The sequence below is a fragment of the Bubalus bubalis genome, chromosome 17, assembly GCF_019923935.1.
Source record: "Bubalus bubalis isolate 160015118507 breed Murrah chromosome 17, NDDB_SH_1, whole genome shotgun sequence".
In the NCBI taxonomy this organism is placed as follows: domain Eukaryota; kingdom Metazoa; phylum Chordata; class Mammalia; order Artiodactyla; family Bovidae; genus Bubalus; species Bubalus bubalis.
Window position 1 is genome coordinate 27,993,590 of NC_059173.1, and position 27,765 is coordinate 28,021,354.

Here is a 27,765-nt window from a genome sequence, read left to right on the forward strand (position 1 = left end):
CAATTGATTCTCCACACAGGTGCTAGACTCTCAGTAGGTAAAGAATAGTTTCTTTAACAAATGGTGCAGGAACAACCAGATATTCACATGCAGAAGAATGAAGTTGGAGCCCCTACCTCACATCGTATGCAAAAGTTAACTCAAAATGGATCAGTAACCTAAATATAATGTCTAAAATCACAAAACTCTTAGAAGAAAAGAGGGGCAAAATTTCACGACCTTGTATTTGGCAATGGATGCTTAGAAATGACTTCAAAAGCAAAAGAAACAAAAAAACAAAAAAGGATAAATTGGTCTTCATCAAAATTAAAGACTTTTGTACATCAAAGGTCATCATCAATAAAGTGAAAAGAATTAATAATGGGAGAAAATATTTGAAAATCATATATCTGATAGGGGTCTACTATCCAGAATACATAAAGAATTCTTACAACTGAATAATGAAAAGGCAATCCAACTGAAAAATGGACAAGGGACTTGAACAGACATTAATCCAAATAAATTATATAATTTCACCCAGTAGGATGGCAATTCAAAGTGAGTGGAAAATAACAAATGTTTACAAGAATGTGCAGAAATTGGAATCCTTGTATATTGCTAACTGGAATGTAAAATGTCCCAGCTGTTTGGGAGACATTTTGGTGGTTCTTTAAAAAAGTTAAATACAGAACAGAATTACCATGAAAAAAGAAATTCCACTACTAGGTATATATGACAAAGAATTAAATGTAGGTGTTCAAATACTTGTACACAGATGTTCATAGCAGCACTAGTCACACTAGACAAAATATAAAATACAAAAACTCAAACCTCTATTGGGTGAATAGATAAATTGTGGAATACCCATACAATACAATATTATTTTGCAATAAAAGGGAATGGAGTGCTGGCACATGCTACAACCCAGATGGACTTTGAAATCATCATGCTAATGAAAGAAGTCAGACACAAAAAAGGCAAAGATTCTGAGTCCATTACTTGAAATATCCAAAATAAGTAAATCCTAGAGAGACAAGGTATGTTGGTGGTTGCCAGTATGTGGGAGGAGAGGGGAATAGGAAGTTCTTGTTAAGCATGGGTTTTATTTGGTGATGATGAAAATGTTTTGGACGTAGATGATGGTAGTTGCAAACTATTGTGAATGGACTAAATTTCAACAAATTGTTCATTAAAACGGTTAATCGAATGCTGCGTGCATTTCATCTCAAATGTGACATTTATCATTTGTGAAACACTATGATATCTGAGATTTGATCCAAACTAATGAAGTGAGGGTAGAGATACAAAAAGTAAAAACAAAAACAAAGCACAGCAGAGTCGGAAATGGATAGAAACCTGGAGTGTCAAGTTATTGCCGAAATCCATGTGAGAAACGAGGCTGGGCTCTTGGGTGGAGGAAGAGGCTAGAACCGAACAGCGCTGAGGTGTGTCTGTAGATAAAAGCAAGAAGACTGGGGAAAGAAAGAAATCCAGATTTTTATGTGAACCTGGAGGCAGGGGTGTCTTTGCCGAGCTGCGGAGAACCGCGGGCGCGAATCAAGGGTTGCCCTTGGGAAATCCTCTCCTTGTACACCTTAAACTCTACTTCACGTGCCAATTGTATCTCAATAACATTGGGGATATACATATATTTATTTTTAAAGAAATTGCTATTCGGGCTTAACGCGCGCTGCACTTTCGACACAAGTGGAGAAGCCGAGGAGGCGGGCCGTGCTCGGGCGTCTTCCTCCCGCGTCTTAAGTGTCTGATCTCCGAGGGACGCGAGGGCTTGGTCCGTTTCCACGCCCTCTCTGAGTGGGCTGGGGTCTAGGGCTGCCGGGACCCGGGCTCTGCCGGCTCGGGGTCCCACCTGGTGACACCTGCCAGGTCTCCGCCCCGCGCCCCAGCTGCTAGGGACTGGTTTGGGGCAGGGAGAGGCAGGATAGGGCGGGGTGCGTGAGGCCACGCCCAGGAGGCGGTGCGCGGGAGCCCCCTCGCCCTTGCTCCCAGCCCTATAGAGCTCCGGGCCATGGCGGCCGCCGAGCCCAAGCCCCCCACGGGGGCGGCCGCGGCCCGACGCCTGGCCCAGAGCTGCTGGTCCGCGTTCTGGGACTACGAGACGCCCAAGGTGATCGTGGTGAAGAACCGACGCTTGGGCATCGTGTACCGCGCGGTGCAGCTGCTCATCCTGCTCTACTTCGTGTGGTGGGTGCACACGGGGTCGGGCGCGGGGAGGGGGCGCGTAGGGCGTCCGGCGGGAGGGGATGTCTGGCGGGTTCACGAGGGTGGGGAGTGCTCGCGGCCAAGGATGCTCGGAAGTCCCAGGTTGGAGGGGCAGCTCTGGGCTGTGAGCAGGGAGAACGGGTCGCAGGGGGTGGAGAACGCGGGCGACCGCCGGGCTGGCCTCTCGGGCCCCCGCAGAGCCTACCTGGCCCTCGAGAGGCGGTGGCGCAGCCTCGTTCCCGCCTGAGTCGAGCTCATTCGGCATGGGAGACGTCCCAGTCCTGTCCCAGGATCGTCCCGAGAGTCGGCCCTGCCCGTCCGCACAGGTACGTGTTCATCGTGCAGAAGAGCTACCAGGACAGCGAAACGGGCCCCGAGAGCTCCGTCATCACCAAGGTCAAGGGCATCACCTTGTCCGAACACAAAGTGTGGGACGTAGAGGAGTACGTGAAACCACCGGAGGTGCGCAACCCGGGCCCCGCCCTGCACCCCGCGCACCATGAGGGTAGGACTGATCGGTGGCCGAGCTGCCCCCGCCGGCCGACCTTCCCTTCTTTCTGAGCCCAGGGAGGAAGCGTGTTCAGCATCATCACCAGGATTGAGGTCACCCCCTTCCAGACCCTCGGAACATGCGCCGAGGTGAGGCTGCATCGAAAGCAGAGCTGGGATGGGAGGCGCCCTGCCTGGTCAGCTGCGCCTGTCCGGCTCCTGAGCAAGCGGTCTTTTCCCTAGAGTATGAGGGTCAGCAACGCCACCTGCGACTCGGACGAGGACTGTGTGGCTGGGCAGCTGGACATGCTGGGAAATGGTCAGTGTGCGCCAACTGGGCGTGGGGGTGGGCCGCGCCCCTCACCACCTGAGCGCTCTCTGCCCGCAGGCCTGCGGACCGGGCGCTGCGTACCTTATTACCACGGGTCCTCCAAGACCTGCGAGGTGTCGGGCTGGTGCCCGGTGGAAGACGGGGCCTCAGTCAGGTGTGCGCGCCCGGTGACCCCACCCACCTGGGACCAAACTTATTTGCTCCTTTCTCCTCACTGACCAGGGGAGTCGGGATGTGTTGGGGGAGGAGGAAGGGAAGGACAGAGCAGCTGGGAGGCTGGGAGAGGCTTTGGAATGGAAGGGAGACTAAACACGCCTAGTCTGCCTCCTCAGCCAATTTCTTGGTACGATGGCCCCCAATTTCACCATCCTCATCAAGAACAGCATCCACTACCCCAAATTCCACTTCTCCAAGTAAGAGCCATTAGGGTGTGGTGACAAGGGGTGGGCTGGGGTGGGAGTTGCCTCTTGGAATGTGTTGTTTGGGGGTGCATGGCTTCTCAGCATCTAATGCCAGTGGGCCTTGTCCTTAGGGGCAACATCGAGAACCGGAAGGGTGGCTACCTGAAGCACTGCACATTCCACAAGGTCTCTGACCTCTACTGCCCCATTTTCAAGCTGGGCTACATCGTGGAGCAGGCAGGGGAAAACTTCACAGAGCTGGCGCACACGGTGAGGGTGCCCGAGAGCGGGCAGGACAATTGTCTGGCCAGATGCTGGCTGTCACCTGCACACAAAGGGTCTCGTTACAGTGCAGTTCCTTTTCAGTTTGGGCCAGCCCCAGCCCTGCTCGGGTAGAGGAAAGAGAAACAAGATCAGCTGACCCATCTGAGTGTGTGGCTGCTGCTAAATTATTGACTCCTGGTCACAGTTGGCTGCTGGCACCCCTTGTGCCTTGGAAGCAGGGCACTCAATAAGCCCCCCTCCCCAGTGAGCTGCCCTGAGCTGCCTGGGGTGCCCAGAATATGCACTCCATGGGCAACCTCAGTAGGACCCCAGGGCTGTTGAAGGTCCCCTGTGAGCCCGTCCTGACCTATCTCTGTCCACTTCTGGGCAGGGTGGTGTCATTGGGGTCATTATCAACTGGGACTGTGACCTGGACCTTTCAGCATCAGAGTGCAACCCCAAATACTCCTTCCGGAGGCTGGACCCCAAGCACATCCCAGCCTCATCCGGCTACAACTTCAGGTATCTTGGCCTTCGGATGCTGGCTCCTTGTCTGCACTGGCTATGGAGGTCCAAGAACCAACAGGGCAGGTGCCCCAAGGCCCAGGGATACCAGTAGTTGATGGTCTTGGAGCCACCCCATTGGGCAATGGGCACACCCCGCTGTCATGCTTCCCAGCGCTCTTGCACCTGGGTCATCCCATCCCAGGTACTGACGTGCTTCTGGGTCATTCTGCCCTAGGTTCGCCAAGTATTACAAAATAAATGGCAGCATCACCCGCACACTCATCAAAGCCTATGGGATCCGCATTGATGTCATCGTGCACGGACAGGTAGGCCAGCGCACCCTGTTTACATGGGATCCGGCTGACCCAGTCTTGGTCTCCCCTACCACACCCCACGCCTCTCTTGGGCCCCACTCCTGACTATCTAAGGTTGTGCCTTTGCCCCCAGGCGGGGAAGTTCAGCCTGATTCCCACCATCATTAACTTGGCCACAGCGCTGACCTCCATCGGGGTGGTAAGAAAAGCACACTAGGGTTGGGGATGGGCGTGTGCTGGGGCGAGATGGGGGGCAGGTGCCAGGCCCTCATGCATCTGTCTTGCTGGCCTCAGGGCTCCTTCCTGTGCGACTGGATCTTGCTAACATTCATGAACAAAAACAAGGTCTACAGCCATAAGAAATTTGACAAGGTGTGTACTCCAAGGCACTCCTCAGGCAGCTGGCCTGTGACCCTGGCCCTTGTCTTGGGCCAGGCCCCTCCCCCACCCTATCCCTGCTCTCCAGACCCAGGCCAGGCTGGCCAACTGCAGGGTGAGGGGCAGAGCCAGGCCCGGGCTGTCCCACCCCCATGGCCTTGCCCCACCTCTGCCCCATCTGAGCAGATGGTGGATGCTCCCGAACAGAGTGCGGGACCAGGGCTTTGTGCCTCCGAGCCTTCCCAACAGGACTGCGTGCTCACAGATGCCCGAGGTTTGGCCCAGCTCTGAGCCTACTTCCACCTTCTCCCACACTGCACTTAAGGCCCCGGGCGTGTCATGGACCCCTGACATCTGAGGCCTCAGCACAGCCCCTGGCTATCCAGGGCAGCACAGCTGGGACCATGGACATGGGCCCTGCCCATACACCTCAGCAAAACCAGCAGCCAAAGGGTTCCCATGCAGCTAGACCGTGGGGTGACATGAATGGGACGATGACTCCTGCTCCATCTTATCCCCCAACTGTAGGGTCAAGTCCCCACCTCCTCCCTAGTTGCCTTCCTCCCAGGCTCTTTGCTCCTGCCCACCCACCCAGCCCTACCCAGCCTTTCTGCTTGCCCCACAGCTAAGAAATCACACATCCACTGTCCAATAAAACTGTGACCAGAACCTTCTAGCCTCATCTTTGGGGGAGAAGCATCTTGAGGCTCTTGACAAACACACCATGGCAGGTCTCTGCACATGGCGGGCGGTGGGTGTGCTTGGTCCTCATCTTCCCCTAGCCAGCCTGGGCGCAGTGTGTGGATGCACCTGCTGCCCCCAAATCCAGTCAGGTTACAACCAGGTCTCACGGGGGGATCAGTGGTGGGGGACACACAGGCTGAGTGCATCCCAACACCTGTCCTTCAGCTTCCTGTAGGCATCATCCCAGACCCCAAACCTCAAAATAGGGGAAAAGGGTGGCATCTAGAGGGGGAAGAAAGCCAGGAGGCGGGCAATGAGAACTGTTCCCAAGGAAAACAAAAGCTTAGGCTGACACCAAAATGCCCACCCAGAACCCGAGGCTCTATTTAACATGGGGATGGGGGCCAGGGAAGGAACTGGGTCCTGGAGAACAGGAGTGGACACAGCAGCAGGGCGAGGTTGGAACAGCTGGCACCAGCCAGATCAGGCCTATGGATAATCTGGTTATGTCCTTGGATGCTACAATGGTCACTCCACTCAGCAGCTCTGACACAGCTTGGCCAGATGGCGGTTTCAGTTTTCCCAGCAATGGCAATGACCAGTGCACAGGCCTGAGGAGGCACAGTGCCTCCCACAGATTGTTTCACCTGTGACCCTGTCACAACCAAGGTCAGAGCTGGTCTTCCCACCTGCTGACTGGACCAGCACCACTCACTGGAGCCAGCAGCCCCCCAAGAAGCCCCTCTCACCCCTGCCGATCCTCCTGTGCCTGTGATGTCAGCTCCATGGGCCACTCACATGCTCAGAGCTCCAGCTCCAGTTTTAGAGAAACTGGCTTTTCCAGTTGGGGTTGGGCTGTAGCTCAAGAATTCGGGCCAGGGGCTCAGGTTTCCCATCCCCCACCACGAGAGTGACCCTGGGATCTCCACCACCCCTAAATACCCCCAGCCCCAAAGCTGGCCTCTGAGGGAACCACTGGGAGCTGTGGTGCCCCTGCCCTGCTGCAGGGAGGGGCTGAGCCACAGAGCCCCAGCTCCTCACTGCTCCGTGCTCCCCTGGGACTTCTCTGGCTCTGTTTCCAGGAAGACTGGTTAGTCCTCCTCCCCCACCCAGCCCTAATTTGATTTGATCTCCATCTGGGGGCTGCCGGGCGCCATCACCTTCCAAGCAGAGTCAAGTTTCCTGCAGTCACTGGACCTGGACGTGCCAGTGGGCAACAGCAGTACCCAGCCGACAAACCTAGCCGGACAGACGTCAGTTACTAAGTCTTTCCTCCTTCCTTCCAGAGACCCAGGCGCGAGCACGCACACACACAGTAAAGACTCTACGAAATGTAGAAGTCAAAGTGTAAATTAGGTAACAGGGACAAATCTAAACCAGGCTCCAGAGCCAACAGTGCGATTTCCACTGCCCACCTGTTTGGGTTTCTGAGTTTATGATTTACACTTAATGTGCTTGCTGCCTTGCCAATCTGACTGGTTTTCTTCTGCTTTCAGTCGCATTTAGTTAAAAATGAGGTGCAGGCAGTCAATCTTATGTTCTGAGGTTGCTGGAGGAACACAGGGAGCAACTCCTGCTCAGCAGAGGGTTCCCTGGGCTGCTGGCAGGCAGACTCTCCAACCCAGCTCCGTCCTGGAGGGGAAAACAGCATGGCCCACATCTCTGTGAAGCAACAGGGCGCTGAACACACTGGTGGTGTCACCTTTTAAAGGCGGCACAGGCCAAGGACCCTCTTTGCATCAGGCAGTCAGAGGCTGGGCAGGCCCTTGGGGTCAGAGGTCTCGGACTGATCCGAGGCTGAAGCAAGAACACAGTGGCCTCCATCCTGATAGCATTTCTGTTGCCCTTTTCTCCGTCCTCTTCCCCCACTGCTCAGAGCTGAAGCAAAGAAACTTGTGTCGCACATGAAGAAATACTTTTTGAGAATCCAGGTGCTGAATATGATGTCAGAGTCTGCGATAACGGTGTGCCTCATCCCCCTGGGGCCCCAGGCCTCCTGCTGCGGTGGTCCCCTCACAGCAGGTACAGAGGGAGAGGTGCTGGGCCCCTCTGTGCCTGAGCCCCAGTCGGAGCCCCACGCCCCACTCAGCCTTCCTGCCCTCGGCCCAGTCTCGCTGCTGTTGACGAGGTGACTATGCCATATACAAACAGCTCAGCAGACCTCACTCTGACCCTGAATCTCCACAGACAGAGAAGCCCAAGCCCCAGAGCTCAGTGTATGAGAGACGCCCAGGTGACCACGGGTTCAGCCAGGATCCCTGGCACACAGCCCACAAGCTGCCAGCGCAGAGTGTAGGACAGTACTACTCCTGGAAGCCGGGGCTGCGCACTCCACTCAGGCACCCCTTTGCCCTGGGTCTGGCTTCCAGCCCTCTTCAGAGTCTCAGCTCAAACAGAGGACCTCCGAGGGCACCTCAGGGCAGCAAAGGAGGGGGCAGCAAGGGCTGAGGCTACAGGAAGGGCCGTGCAGCAGCAGCAGAGTGTGTGCATCCAGTGAGAAACCAGCCCTGGGACCCCCTCGCTGGAGACGCTTCCTGGGCCTAAAGAGGGCTGCCCTGCTTGAGACAGGGAACCCCAGAGCCGGGAAGTGAAGCCACTTCTTGCTCTGACTGGTTCACGCTTCTGGGCTGTGTGACCTGCTCCCCGAGGGCCGCCCTCCTGGGTGCCCGTCTTGGGTGTGGGACATGGGAGCAGAGAACAGGGACACTGCCCAGACTGCTAATGGCCCACTTGGGGGTTCTGAAGCTGCAGCCAATCCAGGGTCTCCTTGAGGTACGACATGCCATAGTGCTGGGCGATGTTCTGGAAGATTCTGATCTGTTCCATGAAGACCTACAGAAATGACCAGTCATAGTGAGACCTAGTCCCAGAGGAGGCACAGGGAGGCAAGGCCAAGGCTCAGAGAGGACAAATGGCCCGGGGTGGGGGAGGGGTGGGCGGTAGGGGCGGCTGTCCAAGGGAGCCCCCACCTTAGTGTGGATGGTGAGGGAGAAGCCCCCCGCACAGCTGCAGTACACGGCCATGTTGGTCTCCTTCACACCCCGGCACTTCAGGCAGACCTGCAAGGAGAAGCGGCCCCCATCAGAGCCTCCCCGTCCCAGGCCAGAGCCGGCCAGTCACTTGGCACCAGACAGGCTTTTCACAATTACAAATAAAATCTGAGACTTGATATGGGCTTTATCCAAACATGCCAACTGCTTCCCAACACCCTCCCTGTGGACACCTCCTTTTGACTCTGAGTCTGCGGTCCCCTATCCATCACACCAGGCACCAGCTGTTCCCTGCCTGAACCCCAACACCTCCCTTGGGTCTTCACTCCCCCATCGAAGGCTGAAAGCTTCTCTCTTTCACACACACACTGCCTGTCAGTTCTTTACTCTGACCGTTACTTTCTTGTCTTGTTTACTGTCTGTCTCCCTCTACTAGAATAAAGGTCCATGAAGCCAGCAATCGGCCCCTGTAGGTGCCCAACGGATGCTGTAAGAAAGAGTCAGCTGGGCCCGTGGACGAGGCCTGACCCAGGAGGTATCACCTTGGAGGATCAGGCTACAACTTGAGACTTGCGCACACCTCTCATCTCCTATGGGTGCAAACTGCTTACTGATGAGGCCTCCACCTACTGGAGGGGTGGTCAGACTGGTTGTAGACCCAGCACTAGGCCCGCTGCTCACCAGGTCCTGCAGGGTAAAGGCCATCAGCTTCTTCTGTAGGGCTTCCACCAGGGCCATCTCAATGACTGATGAGTCGTAGGCAACCTGACAGTTGGAGCAGAGCCACTGAGGCAGCACGGTCCCATCCTGGACAGACAGGGAAAGGGACGGGTCACTTTCCTTGGTCCCCAGTGCTGAGAAGGGACGGAGGGATTCTCGATGAGAAGAGTGCCACCACGCTCACAGCTCCAGGACACACTCACGTCTCCACTGCCATCACCCATGTGATTACCAGGACAAGGTTCTGGCATGTGGCAGCTGAGTGGCCTGAAAAAGGGTGCTTGTTTCTAATTCACATCGGAGTTGGTTGGGGGCCCTGCAGGAATCCCTGATCCGCTGAGGCCTGGATATTCTGACTGTACCAGCAAGGGGCCTGAGGGAGTCGGCCCACCTGAGAGAAGGAGGGGTCTTTGCACAGGTCCAGGTCCCGGCAGAAGTTACAGTTGTGGCAGATGACCTCAGGGAGCACGTAGGAACGGCAGGGGTCTCGGAACTGGGCCTCCTCTGAGAACTCGCCTACGTCTACCAGGCGCAGCAGGTCTCGGTTTAGCTTGTTCACCTGGTTTGTGATGTTGGTGTCCAGAGACAGGACCTGCAGAGAACAGAGCCCATGTCAGGGACGGCTCCCAGCCCTCCCTGAGGCTGTCTGGACCAGAAAACCCTGCAGCCAGTTCTTTAAGCTACAGTTTCTCAGAAGCATCTCAGCTCTTCCTTTTCCTGTTAGAAGCACCAAAGGTAAGAAGTGCCTCCTGCCCATCAGTGATTCCCCAAGTTAGGGTCACAGGCATGGAGGTGCTGCCCCCAGGCCTCAGGGTGTCTGGGACATACCAAAGCATGCTCTACCTTTCACCCTTAGGGACTCTTTCTTCCTCAATGACAGGCAGCCCCAAGTTCACCAGAGCTTTACCATCTCAAATGCAAAGGGGCTGACTTTAACCTTCTATGGTGGAGGGATTTCCAGGCCAGCCCAGAAAAGTCCCTGTAGCACACATGTGTGTTAGAGCCCGCGGTGTGGACACGGGAGGTCCGGCTCCCACCGTGGTGCTGGCAGAGCCATAGGAGTCATCAAGCTTCCTCTCTGTAAATGAGAGGACAGGACCGACATCTTCCCCAGGCCTCTCCCAGCCCCAAAGCTCCTGTCCTAGCACAACGCCAAGAAGACAGAACCAAACATCACTTAGAAAACACGTCTCTGAGGGGAGTGTTCATGGTCAATGTGAGGCAAAGTGGGTGAATTTGAAAGTACATTTACAATGAGGATCAGTGGCCTATTGGGAAGTATTGTTTAAAATATATATACATTACACATGTCCCTTACATAGGGAGAACACTGGACTTAATTAAGAGATAAAAAGATGAAAGTGAATTTACCAAACATGAAGGAAGAAGTGATACTGTTCTATACACAGTATCTTCCAGAAAACACAAGAGGGAGAACACTTCTAACCTCACTTGGAAGGCCAGCATCACCTAGGTACCAACACCAGACAAAGACTGTGTAAGATACCTACTGACTGTCACGTGCACAGACTCAAACATCCTTAACAAAATATGGGCAAATTGAGCCCACTGATATTTTGACCAAGTGGGATTTACCCCCAGAATGCAAGGCTGGATCAACGTTAGAAAATCAGTGCAATTCACCATATCAACAGACTAACGAATAAAAGCCAATATGATTATTTCAATTGAGGGAGAAAAAGTCCTAAACAAAATTCAACAACCATCCTTGATTAAAACTCTCAGGATGGGACTTCTTTGGGGATCCAGTGGTTAAGACTCTTGTGGTTCCAAAAACAGAAATACAGACCAAGGGAACAAAATAGGAAGCCCTAAAATAAACCCATGCCCCTCTGGGTACCTTATTTTTGACAAAGGAGGCAAGAATATACAATGAGGCAAAGATAGCCTCTTCAATAAGTGGTGCTAGGAGAACTGGACAGCTGCATGTAAAAGAATGAAATGAAAACACTTTCTAACACCATACACAAAGGTAAACTCAAAATGGATTAAAGACCAGAAACTATAAAACTCTTAGAGGAAAACATAGGCAAAATACTCAATGACATAAATCAAAGTAGGATCCTCTATGACCCACCTCCTAGAGTAATGGAAATAAAAACAAAAGTAAACAAGGAGGACCTAATTAAAAGCTTTTGCACAGCAAAGGAAACTATAAACAAGGTGAAAAGAGCCCTCTGAATGGGAGAAAATAGCAAATGAAACAGCTGACAAAGGATTAATTTCCAAAATATACAAGCAGCTTATAGAACTCAATGCCAGAAAAACAAACAACCCAATCAAAAAGTGGGAAAAAGACCTAAATAGACATTTCTCCAAAGAAGACATACAGATGGCTAACAAACACATGGAAAAATGCTCAACATCACTCATTATTAGAGAATGAAAATCAAAACTACAATGAGATATCACGTCACACTGGTTAGAATGGCCATCATCAAAAAGTCTACAAACAATAAATGCTGGAGAGGGTATGGAGAAAAGGGAACCCTCTTGCACTGCTGGTGGGAATATAAATTGATACAGCCACTATGGAAGATGGTATGGAGATTCCTTAAAAAAATCTAGGAATAAAACCACCATATGACCCAGCAATCCTACTCCTAGGCATACACCCTGAGGAAATCAAAATTGAAAAAGACACATGTACCCCAATCACAGCACTATTTACAATAGCTAGAACATGGAAGCAACCTAGATGAATGGATAAAGAAGTTGTGGTACAAATACACAATGGAATATTACTCAGCCATAAAAAGCAACACATTAGAGTCAGTTCTAATGAGGTGGATGAACCTAGAGCCTATTGTATAGAGTGAAGTAAGTTAGAAAGAGAAAGATAAATATTGTATACTAACGCATATATATGGATTAAAAAGATGGTTCCAAAGAATTTCTCTGCAGGGCAGCAATGAAGAAAGACACAGAGAACAGACTTATGGACAACTGGAGAGGGGAGGAGAGGGTGAGATGTATGGAGAGAGTAACATGGAAACTTATATTACCATATGTAAAATAGATAGCCAATGGGAATTTGCTGTATGGCTCAGGGAACTCAAACAGGGGCTCTGTATCAACCTAGAGGGGAGGGATGAGGAGGGAGATGGGAGGGAGGTTCAAGATGGAGGGGACATATGTATACCTATGGCTGATTCATGTTGAGGCTTGACAGAAAATAACAAAATTCTGTAAAGCAATTATCCTTCAATTAAAAAACAAATAAAATTTTAAAAATCCATAAAAAAGAAAAAGACTCTGCTTCCACTGCAGGGGGCACAGACTGGATCCCTGGTCGGGGAACTAAGTACCACATGCCGCAAGATGCGGCCGAAAAACAAACTTACTCTCAGGAAATGACCATTATCAAGGCACCAAGGAACTTTCTCAACCTGCTTCAGGGTGTCCCTTCAACAGTCTACAGAGGAATTTTTTTTTTAAATGGAAACTGATATACTGATTTGAAATTCATAAGGAAAGGCAAATTAAGTCAAAATAATTTGAAAAAAGAATAAAGATAAAGCATTCACACTACCTGGTTTCAAAACTTATTGATAAAGTTACAGAAATTAAGACAGTGTGGTGTTTTAGAATAGACAGACATGTAAACCCAGAAACAGATCCATATACATACACAGCCAGTTAAGCTTTGAAAAAAGCACAAACATAATTAAATGGAGAAAGGCGAATTTTTTAACAAATAGTGCTGGAATAATTGGATATGCTTATGCACAAATATGAAAGTGTTAAGCACTCAGTCGTGAGTAACTCTTTGAGACCACATGGACTATAGCCTGCCAGGCTCCTCAGTCCATGGGATTTCTCCAGGCAAGAATACTGGAGTGGGTTGCTATTTCCTTCTCCAGGGGATCTTCCCAACCCAGGAGTTGAACACAGGTCTCCTGCATTATAGGCAGACTCTTTACTGTCTGAGCCACTAGGGAAGCCTCAATTTATAACGTACACATTGTACAAAAATTAACTCAAAATGGACTGACTAAATATAAAACCTAAAACTATAAAAATTCTAGAAGAAAACATAAGTGACAAGCTTTGTGACCTTGGTTAAAACAAAGATTTCTTAGATATGACATCAAAAGCTCAACCCTTAAAAAGTGAACGATAAGATCAAAATTAAGATCCACTGCTCATTGAAAAATACTGTCAGGGAAATTTTGAAAAGGCAAGCCAAAGTCTGGGAAGAAATATTTGGAAATCACACATTTGACAAAGGACTTATATCCAGAATATATGAAGAACTCTCAAAACTCAACAATAAGAATAATAACCCAATAACTGATTCACTTTGCTGTACACCTGAAACTAACACAACATTGTAAATCAACTATACTCCAATAAAAATTATTTAAAAAAATAACAGTTCTTAATAATGGGCAAAAGATCTGAACATTTCACCAAAGACATAGAGCAAACACACACATGAATAAAATCTCCACATCATTAGTATTATGGAAAGTGAAAGTGACTCAGGCCTGTCCGACTCTTTGTGACAATACGGTCCATGAATTCTCCAGGCCAGAATACTGGAGTGGGTAGCCTCTCCCTTCTCCAGGGGGTCTTCCCAACCCAGGTATCGAACCCAGGTCTCCCACATTGCAGGTGGATCCTTTACCAGCTGAGCCACAAGGGAAGCCCAAGAATACTGGAGTGGGTAGCCTATCCTTTCTCCAGCAGATCTTCCTGACCCAGGAATCGAACCAGGGTCTCCCGCATTGCAGGCAGATTCTTTACCAACTGAGCTATCAGGGAAGTCCAAGTAGTATTAGGGAAATGCAAGTTAAAAACATGGTGATATACCACTACACATCTATTTGGACAGATAAAACCTTGAAAATTAACAATTAAAGTTCCAGCGGGGTATGCAGCAGTTGGACTATAGTCACTCACCACTGATGAGAATGCAAAAGACAGCCACTTTACAAAACACGGTATGACCCAGAAATTCCCCTGCTGGGTTTTTACTCGAGAGAAATGAAACTTATGTTCACACAAAAACCTATATGAGAATGTTTATAGTGGCTTTACTGACAGTCACCCATAAGTGCAAACAATCTGAATGTCCTTTAATCAGGGAGCTATGGTCCTCCCATACAATGGAGCACTAGTCGGCAATGGAAAGGAACAAGCAACAACATGGAGGAACCCCAGGTGCGTTTTGCTCAGTGAAGGAAATCAGACCTAAAAGGCTACACGACCAACCACTCCACTCGTGTGACATTCTGGAAGAGGTTTCAATGCAGGGACAGAAGACAGATTGGTGGTTCCAGGGATGCAGGCGAGAGGAGAGGCTGAGTCCCAAGGGGAAGCACATGGAAAAACTCTCAGGGGTGGAGAACGTTCTGTACTTTGCTGTTGGAGGCCAGTTCACATATCCATATGTGAAAACACAAACAATCGCACTTCACAGAGAAAAATTTTAAAAGTAAATAAACACAGGGACATGGGGGCTTCCCTGGTGGCTCAGTGGTAAAGAATCTGCCTGCCAATGTAGTAGACACAGGTTCAATCCCTGATCTGGGAAGATCCCTCATGCTGAAGAGCAGTAAGCCCATGAGCCACAACTACTGAGCCTGTGCTCTAGAGCCCAGGAGCTACAACAACTGAGCCTTCGGGCCACAAGTACTGAAGCCTGTGTGCTCTAGAGCCTATATTCTGCAACAAGAGAAGCTGCCATAAAGAGAAGCCTTTGCACCGCAATGAAGAATAGCCCCTGCTCACCTCAACTAGAGAAAGCCCAAAGAGCAATGAAGACCCAACACAGCCATAATACATAAAATTTTAAAAATAAAAAACAAACGTAGAGACAGACAGATCAGCACGTACCAGGGGTGGGGAACTTTGGAGAATGATGTACGACTCTGTATCTTGACTGTGGTGGTGAATATGTGACTGGCTGCCCCACGAAACACACTCTAAAAGTGGTGAATTTCACTGTATGTAAATTATAATCAAAATAGAACTTAAAAATTCTGAAGTCTACCAAGGAGTTAAAGTGTTATATTAAGCCATTTCTTAACCACCATGAGAAGTCACTTGATCACTGTGAAACACAGAGTGCTGAGAGGTAACTTAATGGACAGTAAAGTGCTCTGTAAGGGGACGCCTGCCAGGTCCTTATCTGGTAACATTATCCCTCGTTTGAATCAGCCTACCTTCCCCAGAAGGCATTCAGCGTCCGAGCAAGCTCTCCTCTTAGGTTCCACAGCAGCCCAGATGCTGTGGGTGCCCTGTCCAGTTCCTGGTCTGGCCCACCGGCCTCATGTGACCCATGAGCTGGCTCTACTGTCCCACTGCTCACCTTTCACCAGCATCGCCCCGTCACCCCTCCTCCCAGGGGCTCTGTATCCCTCTGCCCAGACTTCATTCTTTTGTCAGATCCACCCACTGCCAGGCCCTCTCGGTCCTCGTGGTCTCAGCCCAGGACCCATCAGAGGGCCTTTCTCACCTGCCCCTGCCCTGAACTCACCTCTTGGCACCTGTGCTCTCTGAGCTCACCTGTGCCCTCCAGGGCAGTGTGAGCTCTGTGAGGACAGGGGTCTTTCCCATAGAGACTGCACAGACTGGGTGCAGTGGGTGTTTGTGGAATAGAGGAGTGACTTGCACACACATCAGTGGGAGTGTCCTCACCTTGCACACATATTTGATGAACTCCAGAGCAGGGTTATTGAGCAGCAGGTGAGAACCGGGGAGGACAGGAAACATTTCTGAGGGCTCAGTAGAGTTCCGAGAGCCTGTGACTTTCTTCTGAATCTTCTGCGTGATGGTGAAGAAGTTCTGAGTGAGTTCGTTTGCCACATAATCTTGTGAGAAGGTGATCATTCCTGGGAAAGAAGCAACATGGCGCCTGCTCCCTACCTCACACGGCGGCAAGGACACCAAGGGAAGGAGATGGGGACCCTGAGAAGCACACACTGGTGGCCTCACACAGCAAGGGTGCTCACCAGGAAGGGCTCCGGCCTCCCCCTGGGCCTCCTGGGAGAGCTGGCTGGCTCCCCTCCTCCTCACGGGGGTGCTCCCTGGGGTGCTGCGCCTCAGTTCCTCCTTCATGCTGTGGTACACGGCCACGATGTATGCTGCAGAGAGAGGGCAGGCTCAGGCCACGAGAGTCGGCGATACCTCACGCATCCCAGAATCCGGGGGTACCCTGTGGCTGGTCCCGCTGCTAGCCAGACGAGGCTGAAATGTCATTATTGGTGATGATTCTATTTGCTGCACTGAGATGAGCCAGAGTCAATCAGACAAATGGGAACAATCAGGGCACTCTCTGATGCCCAGGTTCATGCTTAGAGACTGCTGCACAGCTAAGGCAGCGAGCACCAACCTTCACACCAACTGGTGCAAAAGAGGGCTCACCTTGCCTCTTGGGGTCAACACACTTCTCCAAAAACTCCATGGGTCCACTCGTTCCAAAAGAGAACTTGAGAAGGTGAAGAACTCAAATATAAATTGACATGGGATAAAATAATCATCAACAGAACTCCCTCTGTCACTATATACACAGATGTACCTGTATCTATGTCTGCTGACAATTTATGATGCTCTTCATCAACTCTTCTACTTTATTGATTAGTTCTGAATTACAATGTGTGCTTAACTTCTCATTTCTTTTTCACATCAACCTAAATAACTTGGTTTGCAAACACTAAACTTTTATTTCTTTTTTTAAATTTTGATTGAAGTATAGTTGATTTACCATGTGGTGTTAATAATGACCACTAATGCCTTTAGCCCCAAATGAAAATATAGGGGTTTCTCACACTAGAAGTTGAGCCTGAGAGACCAGCCAGTGGGGAAGCTGACTTAGGAGTATCTAAACTCCTCTACTTTGGCCGCCTCATGTGAAGAGTTGACTCACTGGAAAAGACTCTGATGCTGGGAGGGATTGGGGGCAGGAGAAGGGGACGGTAGAGGATGAGATGGCTGGATGGCATCACTGACTCGATGGACGTGAGTCTGAGTGAACTCTGGGAGTTGGTGATGGACAGGGAGGCCTGGTGTGCTGAGATTCATGGGGTCGCAAAGAGTCGGACACGACTGAGCGACTGAACTGAACTGAAACTCCTCTACATGGAATCTCCTTTAGTCACTGTAAGTGTACATGCACAACCTCAGGGCCGGGACCATGAAGCCTTCGTGATGCCCCAGGGCAGCCTTCCTCACCATGGGGTTCTGTGAGAGGTCTGGGGCCTGGGCAGAGCCCGAGGGTCTTCTTTCTCCCTCTCATGGTGCTATGCAGCCAGGGCACGCACGCTGAGCAGGCTCCCACCAGGGCCACATTATTCCCACCGCATGACTCAGATGTGATGGTGAGTGTGGACCACTCACCTGAAACGATCATGAGGAAGTAGCTCTGGCAGGAGGCTGCCTGGGGCAGGAACTGCAGGATGTTCCAGTTGTTTTCCAGCAAGTCCTCGACATCCAGTTCCTGTGCGCCTCCCTCGTCCTCCTCCTCCTCCTCCTCGTCCTCATCCTCCTCCTCCTCAGGTTCCCCCTGCTCTGCTCTGCCCTCTTCTGGGGAGTCCTGCTTTGACACAAAGACAATCCCAGTAATGTCTGCCCACTGCGGCACCGCATGGTGGGGAGTGTCCCAGTGGAGCCTGGGTCTGTTTTGTGTCCTGTTCATCTAGTCGTTCCAGCCCCCGAGCCCAAGATTCCTGCAGGACAGCTCCAAGAACAAGGTCATGTACAGAATGTGCCTGGTATATTCTCAGTAAGGCACTGACTGTTACTTTCATTTGCTGTCTCACAGGATTCACTTTAAAATTATTCAATTCGCACTTCTCAGGAAGGGAAGAATCAAGGGTGCTTCCTGGGTGACCACCTCTCTTGTTGAGTTCTGGATCTCTTCCTGGGACGGTCACAGTTCTGAGAACTGATCCTTAGGTAGGTTGATAAGGAGTCCAGGACCCTCAAGAAGGAGAAATGGGTCTGGGGCTCTCAAGGAAGAGCAAAGGACAAACAATTTTTTCTACACTGCTTTGTCTTAGTCAATATAACAATGTATCTTGCTCCTTAACAAGAGCCTTCTGACTAATCTTGTTATCTTTAGACATATGTTGTGGGAGTGGGTCTGCTAAGACCTCTCTATTGTTAGTTCTAATCTTATTATCTTATATTGAGGGAGTGGGTCTGGTAAGATCCTTTACTGTAATAAAGTATATAGCTTCCTTGCTAAGACTAGCGAGGGCGGCACTCTCTGTCCCCTTCTGATGTCTATGTCAGAAGCTTTCTCTGTCCCTTTTTCACTTTAATAAAACTCTACTACACAAAAGCTCTTGAGTGATCAAGCCTGGTCCCTGGTTCCGAAACTAAATCTTCTTCTTTGGAGATCACGAATCTGACATCGTAAGCTATCAGTTCTACCAAAGATCTAGTTCTGGTGGACGACCCCCTGCCACCCCCCCGACTAAGGTCCCCTTTCTATACAGCACTTTTCATTTCAACATCTGAACTCTTGACAGCCACCATCCTTATCAAGAGCAGCAACTACTCCTGCCTTCCCCTATTCGTTGACATGGCCTGCACTTCCTTCCCTTGCATGTGGTCTCAGTGAGCCTCCCAACCCCAGCACCAAGGGCAGCCTTTGCTTCTGGTCTGCTCTCGGCAGATGGCGACTTCCTTCTGGGGGTGCTCTCCTTTTGACACCTGAGGCCCCACCCCCCCAGCTCCCCCACCCACTGGTAGCTTCCTCCATGGGGACCTGCCCTGGGGGAGCTGTCCTCTCAACTCATACTTACCCGCAGGTGATCTCACCAGCCCCAACTGCCAGGCTCACAGATGACCCCAAGTTTCATGCCCCCCCACCCAAGATGCACAGTCACTACCCGACCCCTGCATCTCCACCTGTGCACATTAAGCAAACAATAGGGGCAGCAAACACCACATGCCCCAGATAAGCACAGCTCCCTTCTCCCCACACTTGCTCTCTTGCCCCATCCATTGGGGTTCACACATCCAGGCGCAGCTCCCTCACACACAACATACACGCTCAGACATCACCCCTGTGTCCCAAGCATCACCCCACTGGCCTGTCCACATCCCCTTCAATACCCACCTGAGTCATTCTCCCTGACTCTGCCTTGCCCTGCATCCTCCTCTGGGCCGACACTAACTGGCTCCACTTAGACCTTGACATCCTGCAGTAATGTCCACTCAGGACCCAAGTGGAAGTCAGGCCCTGACACCTGCCCATTCAGAATCTCCCCGTCAATAAAAGCCAAGTCTCCATCATAGCCCTTGGGCCCAAGTGGCCTGGTTCCAGCCAGCTCTTTGTCCACATCTGTGAACACTGACCCTGCCTGTGCCATAACTCAAGGCAGCTTCACATCTTGGTCCCATCACCTCCTCGGAGGACTCCTAGACCCCCATCCACATTGGCCCCTGCCCCAGGCCTCTCTGCCCCTACCAGCTTTGTCTGCCCTGAGCCCTTACTGTTGTCGACGCTGCCATATACATCTACTTGTCTGCTTGTTCATGATCTTTTCCCTTACAGACTTCATGATGTTTACTGCTGCATGACTGGGGCCTAGAACCGTGCCTGGAACTCGGTTTGTGACCATCAAGAGTGCACTGAAGGGACAATGTGGACCCTTCAAGTTGCTTCAGATTCCAACCTCAGCTCTCCAAGACTGGTTACCTCTTACCTGTCCACAGTGAATCCTAGATGGAACAGTTCCTTTGATTCCACCATAATTAGAGGGATCCATCCAGAGAAGAAATTCCCAGCATCGAGAAAAGGAAATTGTCAAAGAATGGAAGATCTCTTTAGAGTGGATGCTAAAAAGAAACAAGACAGAAATCGCTTAAATGAAATCAACAGTCTTCCCCTTTTACTCTACTTTCCATTTTTTTTTATTATCTGTTCACCCTCTACTTTTTTAAAAATGAATTTAAAGTGGATTCACATTTTATCATCCCTCAGGCTTTCTAGGGAAAATGACTGGTGTGGCCACTATGGAGAACAGTATGGAGGTTCCTTAAAAAACTGAAAATGGAGTTACCATATAACCCTGCAATCCCACTCCTGGGCATATAGCCAGAGAAAACATGGTTCTAAAGCACACACGCCACCAGTGTTCACTGCAGCACTGTTTACAACAGCCAAGATGTGGAAGCGACCTGAATGTCCATCAACAGAAGAATGGGTAAAGATGGGGTACATACAGACAACAGAATATTACTCGGCCATAAAAAGAGAATGAAATAATGCCATTTACAGTAACATGAATGGACCTAGAGACTGTCATGATGAGTGAAGTATGTGAGAGAAGGAGAAATATCATATGACATCCGTTATATGCAGAATCTAAAAAGAAATGATACAAATGAACTTATTTACAAAACAGTGAGAGACTCACAGACTTAAGAGAACTAACTTATGGTTGCTGGGCGTAAGAGTTGGGAGAAGGGAAGTTAGGGAGCTTGACTGGGAGAGACATGTACACACTACTATATTTAAAATAGATAACCAACAAGCACCTACTGTATAGCACAGGGAATTCTGTTCAATGTTACATGGCAGCCTGCATGGGAGGGGAGTTTGGGGGAGAATGGATACATGTATATGCATGGCTGAGTCTCTTTGCTATCTACCTGAAACTATCACAATATTGTTAATTGGCTACACTCCAATATAAAATAAAATTTCAAAAACAAATAAAATAAAATGAATTTAAGGTGAATTCACATTATCCCTCAACTTTCCTAGGGAAAATGATGATAAACATAACACTAAGGAGACATCTGAGGTAACCAGGAGTGGGAAACAGGGACCAGTGTTGAGAGAATGACAGGTGAGAGCTGCAGAGGGAACCCCAGGGAGTACAGTGGCTCGTTCTCCAGCACTTAGCAGAGCACAGATCACACTCATGTGTGAGAAAATCACACCAGCCTTGAGTACCTGCTCCCACCAGCGTCAGAGCCTCATACATAGGGGCATGTGGGGCTGTGCTCACAGAAGTCTTGCTTCAACAGAGGTAATAATGAGCCCTAGACTAAACATTGCTCTGGCTCTGACTATAAATCTCAATAAATACCCAAAAGGATCAAACTGTTTTCAAGTAACACAAAGCTCAAGAATATTTACAGGAATGCAAAAGTAGCCGACAGACAAGCCAAGGTTCTTAATGTCTGTCATCCAGGCCTGTATCACCAGGTATGCAAAGAAGCAGAGAAACACAACAAATGAGAAGACTCTATCAGTTGAAAACAAATCAGAGTTGACATAGATATTATAATCAGCAGAAAAGAACATTAGAACAGTTATAATTGTATAGTTATTATAATTGTATTTCATGAGTTAAAAAAAACTAGAAGGAAGACTGAACATGTTAAGCAGACTCTAGAAATGTAGGAGACCCAAATCAAGCTTCTAGAGATGAAAACTGTCGTGTCTGAAATAAAAAATATACTGGATGGGATTAATGGCAGATAAAACACTCTAGAAGATCAGTGAGCTTAAAGATATAACAACAGAAACTTATCCAAAAAGAAACACAAAAAGGAAAAAAGGACTTTCAAAAAATTCCTATCTAGGGGCTTTCCTGGTAGCTCAGTGGTAAGAAATCCATCAGACAACACAGGAGACATGGGTTCCATCCCTGGTTGGTAAGATCCCACATGCTGCACAGCAACTAGGCCCCTGTACCACAACTACTGAGCCTGCGGTTTAGAGCCTGATAGCCAAAATTACTGAGCCCATGAGCCACAACTACTGAAGCTGGTGCACCCTAGAGCCTGCTCCACAACAAGAGAAACCACTGCAATGAGAGGCCGGCGCACCACAACCACAGAGTAGCGCCCCTCTCTGCAACTAGAGAAAAGCCCAAGCAGCAGTGAAGACCCAAGGAAAGGAAATGAAAGTGAAGTCGCTCAGTCGTGTCCGACTCTTTGAGACCCCATGGACTGTAGCCTACCAGGCTCCTCTGTCCATGGGATTTTCCAGGCAATAGTACTGGAGTGGACTGCGATTTCCTTCTCCAGTGGATTTTCCCAACCCAGGGATCGAACCCAGGTCTCCCGCATTGTAGACAGATGCTTTACCGTCTGAGCCACCAGGGAAGTCAATGAAGACCCAGCACAGCCAAAATAAATAAATAAATAAAATAAAATTATATATATATATATATATATCCATCTGCAATTCTATGCCCAGCAAAAGTATCTTTCAAAAAAAAAGGTGAAATAAAGGCTTTTTCAGATACCCAAAGGCAGAAAGGATTTGTTACCAACAAAGCCACACTACAAGATTTGTTAAGGAAGTCTGTCAGCAGCAGGTAAATGGAGCAGATGAGAACATGAACGAATGAAGGGGACAGGAATGCTGACACCTTTTGGTGATGTACTCCACGTAGGCCAGGGCGTCCTCCACCCGCCGCTTCTTGGTGCAGAGGATGATGCGGTTGAAGTTGGCATAGACGACCGATGACCCCAGGCGCTTGAACTCAGCGATGAGCCTGCAGACCAAGTTCAGAATCAAAGGTCAAAACACCACAGAGAAAACAGTTAATGGTCCCGAAGCAGAACATATACCTCGAACCCAGAAGTAACAAACAACAAAGAGGTCTGCATGGCCAAACCCTACCACAGACAAAATCATAGACAAAGGTAGGAAAAAATCTGCAACTCATATCACAGAAAAATGGTTACTTTTTATCTAGAAAGAGCTCATACAGATCAATGAGAAAAACACAAAAGAAAACTATGGAAAAATGGTCAAAGGAAGTCCAATTTCATTCATAATTAGGACTGCAAATTAACGGTATACCAAGAGAGCATTTTATCCCATCAGGTTGTTAGTGGGGCTTGGCATGGGGACACACATTCCCAATCTGGTTCCCAAGAGTTGGTAGTACAGCCAACTGTACAACCTTTACAGGGAGCTGACAATATTGATTCAAATTAGCATTTACCTCTCTTAATTTATCTGAAAATATCCATCAGACCTGCAGCAGTGTTACTTCCTGGAGATTATTCTAGACATGTTTGCATGACCTCATGCACAAGACCATTCCTTGGTTGGTCACTGTGACAACAAAAGTTATGGAAGCGGCCGAAACATCCATTAGTGTGGTACATCCACACATAGCTCTTCAAGACCTACTGTTAACGAAGACAAGTGGGTTGCCGGATGATAAGAACAGTGTGCAATGACTTACAAAAAAGCAGCAGAGGCTCTGCACCATATAGCGTGTCTCTGGAAGCTGTGACGGCAGCTAAGCTCTTCCTGGGCCCCATCTGATCGCTATGGACCACGAGCCTAGAAGTGGACTCTTGATCTAGAGGTGCTGACTAGCCATCTTTCTGGTTTGGGGACCAAGGGATCAGCAAGCCTGGAGAAAGCCACTGGCAGCACTCACTGAAGGAAGAGCTTCTTCATCATGCTGTGCAGCGTGCGGTGCAGGGCAGGGTCGTGCAGCAGTGAAGACGGCGACCGGAGCCAGCGGTAGAAGTGCATCACCTGGTTGTCGGCGTAGACGTTGCGGTACTGCGTGATCTCCTTCACCCAGCCCACCACCATGCTCTTCAGGATCCTGCAGGAGGGGTTCAGAGAGTGCCCCCCACTGTCGCTGGCACCAGATCCTCACCGTTCTGCTGTCGCCTCTGCACCCTCTCTTCTCACTGTCCAGACTCCATCCCTCGCCCCTCTGTAACTCATCTGCACCCCCAACTCAACACCGCCTTTCCGGCTTTTCCAACAGAGCCAGGACAGAGCTGAGAAGATGCAGGTGCCCTTCAAGGAGGCACCTCACTGCTGTGAGAACCAGGAAGAGACTCACAGCAGAGACCTCACGGGCCCCTCTCCCTTGTGCCAGTCAGGGTCCTGACGGATTGCTTCATCACAACTGCCCCTGGTTAAATCGCCCCAGATGACTCTGCAAACAGCATCACAAAGCCAGTGTGATGATTCTGTCATCTGCAGTCTGACTGCACCACCTTCTGGGACTGAACTGGCTGCTTCTCTGCCCAAACAGTCCTTGGCCCTGACTACACCACGTGCATTTTGGCTGCTGAGGTTTTCTTTCCACAAGTCCCCTGGCCTGAAGCCCCCTCCCTCCAGTTCTGTCTTCTTTCTGTGAGAAGGCAACAGGGTGCCAGTTGTAGAAAACAGTTCGGGAACCACAAGACTTGCTCTTGAGCACCAACCCTTCCCCTCAGCTGCACTATGACCACAAGCCTGGGCCTCAGTTTCCTCATTTCTACAATGGGCGACAGCCATCTTGCCTAGTGGGGCTATGAGAGCATGCGCTCCCTGCCCGTGCCACCGCTGCAGTTCTCTCCCGATACCCATACCTTACAACTCGCACCACTTTGTGTGGCTTTACCCATGTTCATATCCTGCTGTGTACCCCACAGCAGATGCTCAGTGAACAACCACACCCCAAGTAAATTGGCGACTTCTTGCATGCACACCTCCGGCCACAGGAAGCAGGCCAGAAGGCAGCACCTGGAACTGTCACTGGTACCTGGAGGGCGGCACTTGTGAGTGCCACCCATGAGCGAAGAAAGGAGTCTGGCCCTGTGCTGGTTTCTGACCGGGCAGAGGGAAGCCCCACTGACACTGACTTAGCTCTCAGTTTCCAAAACAAGGACAGAGGATAAAAGGATTTCTACTGCTCCTTCTGGAGGCAAACTATTGTTCTGCCTTTGGAGAGCTGAGGGTACAAGAACCAAAGGGCAGGTGATGTTCTCAGGGTGGCAAGCCCCTGGGTACCTGAAGGTGTTGGAGCAGAGGGCTGTCTCGTCATAGCTGGCAGGGGCGCTGGCAGCCTGATTGCCCGTGATCATTTCCTCCAGGGAGGCCTGCTGGATCACATCGAAGCTGATGCCAATGCTGTCGGCCCCCTCCATATCATTGACGTGGTGAGACTGCAGGATGGTGTTGACGGCCAGGTTCTGAATATCCAGTTCCACGCACACTACACACAGACATCACCGCTTGTGCACTGACCCCTCCTGGGTGTGGAGCCTGATCCCAGCAAGCACCATCTCAGAAAAATCACTGCTGTTTAGGGCAGCTGACTGCACAGCCCACACCCACCGAGGCCCCCTGCAGGCTCAGCTCCCAGCCCAATACATCTGGGTGCTCCCACCAGCCCAGAATGGCAACAAATAGCAGGAACAGCAGTCCCTGGTGCGCCTTGCCCACCCACCTGTGGAGTAACAGCCGGAACTGTTGATCTCCACAGGGGCTTGGTCATCAAACTCCATGACGAGCCTGTTGTCGTCAGCCTCCTTCCCACCCAGGTCAGGGCGTGACGTAGGAGAGAGCCAGAGCAGGTGGTTGTGGCGCTGGAGGTGGCGGGCAAAGAAGAGGTCGGAGCCAAAGGTAGAGATGTCCTCAGGTAGATTCCCAACGGGGACGTGGAAGTACCTGCAGGGGCATGGGGTCAACCCCAGGAGTTGAAAATGACTGGGGAAATACCTTCTTGCCCCCAGAGTCCAGTGAGGCCAGTGACAACCAAGATGGCCAGAAGCATCCCTCTCCTTGGCCCACCTGCTCATCTCGAAGGCCTGCGACAGACACGTGTCCAGGTTGAGGTAGTGCCGGATCATGCGCCGGGCTCCGTGGCGCTGCCAGTCCAGGACCCCATAGCTGATCTTGTCAGCCACACGGACAGGCACCAGTGGGAATTCCTCCAGGACAGGGATCTCGCCAGTCAGCCTCTTCAGGTCCCAGTTGGACTGAACAGCAATGAGAGTCGGCCCACGGCGCTCCTCCTGGGTGCAGGGAAGGAAGCAGTGAGGTGGACCAGGCCCTGGGGAGGGGCCTCTCACAGCATGGGATCCCAATGGCACTCACTTTGTAGGTCAACAGGAAGCGCTGGATGGCTCTGCAGACGATCTTCAAGTCTGTTTCAGCACGAACTTCAAAAGCGTGTTTTTGGGGGGGCAGAAGCTCAGGGCCCACTTTCTCCAGCAGGAGGCTGTGCTCGGTTGAGTACAGGGCATTGAGGCTGGGCATCTGGTTGCTTCGCACCTAGACAAACAAGGGCTGGGTCAGCCGTCTTCCCTCGGGGAAGGAGGGGCAGCCCTGCGAGTGGACATAGGTGGCAGGGCTACCTCTGCAGATCCACTTCTCACTCGCGCAAGAACAAGGCAGTGGTGGGAGGGAGGGGGGAGCGGGAGCTTCCTGCCCGGGGCTGTGTGCCACCCCCAGCGAGGCTGTCCCATGGCCTGCCCGGAACTCACGGTATCCAGCACAAACACAGCCGCCTTGCGCTGTGAGGGTACGAAGATGCCAAAGAGAGCCTTGTGGCCCTGTGCATGGTGGTACAGGTAGATGTGGCGGATGCTCCCTGCAGGAGGACATGGCCTGTCACCCTGAGATGTGCAGGAGGTAGGGCCAAGCAAGAGCGGCCGGCACATGCCATACCTGGTTCCAGGTAGTTGAACTGGGCCAAGGAGCGCATCTCCAGGTGCTCAAGAGTGAAGGTTTCTGCTTCCCAGCCTGAAAGGTGCCTCACCAGCTGTTTATTGACCACACACACGCAGCCCAGCTGCACCAGGGCCCGAAACACTAACGGAACCTAGAAGAGGAGCAGAAGGGGCTGTGTGAGGGCCGACGGGGGAAGGCAGAGGCCCAGCTGCTGCTGCTGGCCTGTTCATGCCTCGACTGGGTTTGTTTCCCTCTATTCCATTTAGGTGGATCCTTGCACCATTCAGCTGGGAAAATAATCACCTGAGTCTCATACACGCCCTCGATGTCTGGTGCCGCCAGCTCAGTGTTGATCTCGTTGATATGTTCTTGGTACATGTCCTCTGGCACCGAGTATTCGTAGAGGTTGTAGACCATATTGGAGCGAGGAAGGACTCGATTCACCTGGTGACACCATGTGACAGTGACCTCACCCCACAACTGAGCTAAGTGGTAACGTTTGCAGCAATGCACAGGCAAACACACGTGCACACACTCTTACACACATACATGCATTGTTTAAACGGTCCTAGGATGTCTGCACACAACCATAGAGTAAAGTCCTATAGCCCATTTCTCCCTATCAGTAAAATTAAAAGGTCTGGGCTTGGCTTTAAGAAGCCGCCTGAGGCTTCTAAAAAGTGGTAAAGTTCCCAGACTGTGAGGGGCAGGTGCTCCTGCTACATTTTCCTCTGTTCTCTCCTGGGTGTAACCTAAGGGTGCAGGAAGCAAAAACCCAGACAGAAGCTATGTTTTCCTGGACAGAAGACTAGGAATGGAACCCCTGTCCAGCCAGTGTGGGTACCTTGGCGAGGAGGAAGCAGGAGAAAGGTGCCTCATGGGAAAAACACCCTTAAAGAAAGGATGTTCTCCTACTCACTTACATCACACACATCTAAGAAAGCAACAGAATCCTAAATCATCTGTTCTCTGTTGCCCACTCCTTCCCTGTCCTCTTCCAGGATCCACATTCTGCTGAATCTTCTGGTCGGAACTGGATTTCACCTTTTCCAGAAGCATCCTCTGTCTA

At 50.5% G+C, this 27,765-nt stretch overlaps 2 protein-coding genes across 9 annotated transcripts in view; one reads left to right on the top strand and one right to left on the bottom strand.

Moving 5' to 3' along the window:
- Window positions 1-491: 491 nt before the first annotated feature.
- Window positions 492-5,786, top strand: P2RX2 (purinergic receptor P2X 2). Of its 6 annotated transcripts, XM_025267898.3 has the most exons (12): window positions 497-2,184; window positions 2,529-2,664; window positions 2,770-2,841; window positions 2,935-3,010; window positions 3,080-3,176; window positions 3,355-3,435; window positions 3,555-3,693; window positions 4,079-4,209; window positions 4,430-4,520; window positions 4,642-4,707; window positions 4,803-4,880; window positions 5,073-5,786. In XM_025267898.3, the coding sequence occupies exons 1-12, from the start codon at window positions 2,009-2,011 to the stop codon at window positions 5,175-5,177; spliced, it is 1,248 nt and encodes a 415-aa protein (XP_025123683.3). In that variant the 5' UTR covers window positions 497-2,008; the 3' UTR covers window positions 5,178-5,786. The 6 variants fall into 6 exon arrangements, with proteins under 6 accessions (XP_025123684.3, XP_044786267.2, XP_025123680.3 ...); XM_025267895.3 differs by having other exon boundaries at window positions 496-2,184; window positions 4,803-5,786; XM_025267896.3 differs by having other exon boundaries at window positions 2,935-3,176.
- Window positions 5,787-6,904: 1,118 nt separating this feature from the next.
- Window positions 6,905-27,765, bottom strand: part of POLE (DNA polymerase epsilon, catalytic subunit) — a 57,570-nt gene continuing 36,709 nt past the window's right edge. For 2 of the 3 annotated variants that reach the window (XM_006078253.4, XM_044930331.2), the window contains exons 33-49: window positions 27,000-27,140; window positions 26,694-26,847; window positions 26,510-26,616; window positions 26,121-26,297; window positions 25,815-26,038; window positions 25,471-25,691; window positions 25,032-25,236; window positions 23,677-23,850; window positions 22,648-22,773; window positions 19,963-20,095; window positions 17,645-17,843; window positions 16,261-16,392; window positions 15,947-16,140; window positions 9,672-9,872; window positions 9,242-9,367; window positions 8,540-8,629; window positions 6,905-8,402 (exon numbers count right to left, since the gene is read on the bottom strand). In XM_006078253.4, coding sequence (XP_006078315.2) covers window positions 8,289-8,402; window positions 8,540-8,629; window positions 9,242-9,367; window positions 9,672-9,872; window positions 15,947-16,140; window positions 16,261-16,392; window positions 17,645-17,843; window positions 19,963-20,095; window positions 22,648-22,773; window positions 23,677-23,850; window positions 25,032-25,236; window positions 25,471-25,691; window positions 25,815-26,038; window positions 26,121-26,297; window positions 26,510-26,616; window positions 26,694-26,847; window positions 27,000-27,140 — 2,718 coding nt within the window. In that variant the 3' untranslated portion in view covers window positions 6,905-8,288. The remainder of the gene's footprint in view (window positions 8,403-8,539; window positions 8,630-9,241; window positions 9,368-9,671; window positions 9,873-15,946; window positions 16,141-16,260; window positions 16,393-17,644; window positions 17,844-19,962; window positions 20,096-22,647; window positions 22,774-23,676; window positions 23,851-25,031; window positions 25,237-25,470; window positions 25,692-25,814; window positions 26,039-26,120; window positions 26,298-26,509; window positions 26,617-26,693; window positions 26,848-26,999; window positions 27,141-27,765) is intronic. The other variant, XM_006078254.4, reaches the window with a different exon arrangement.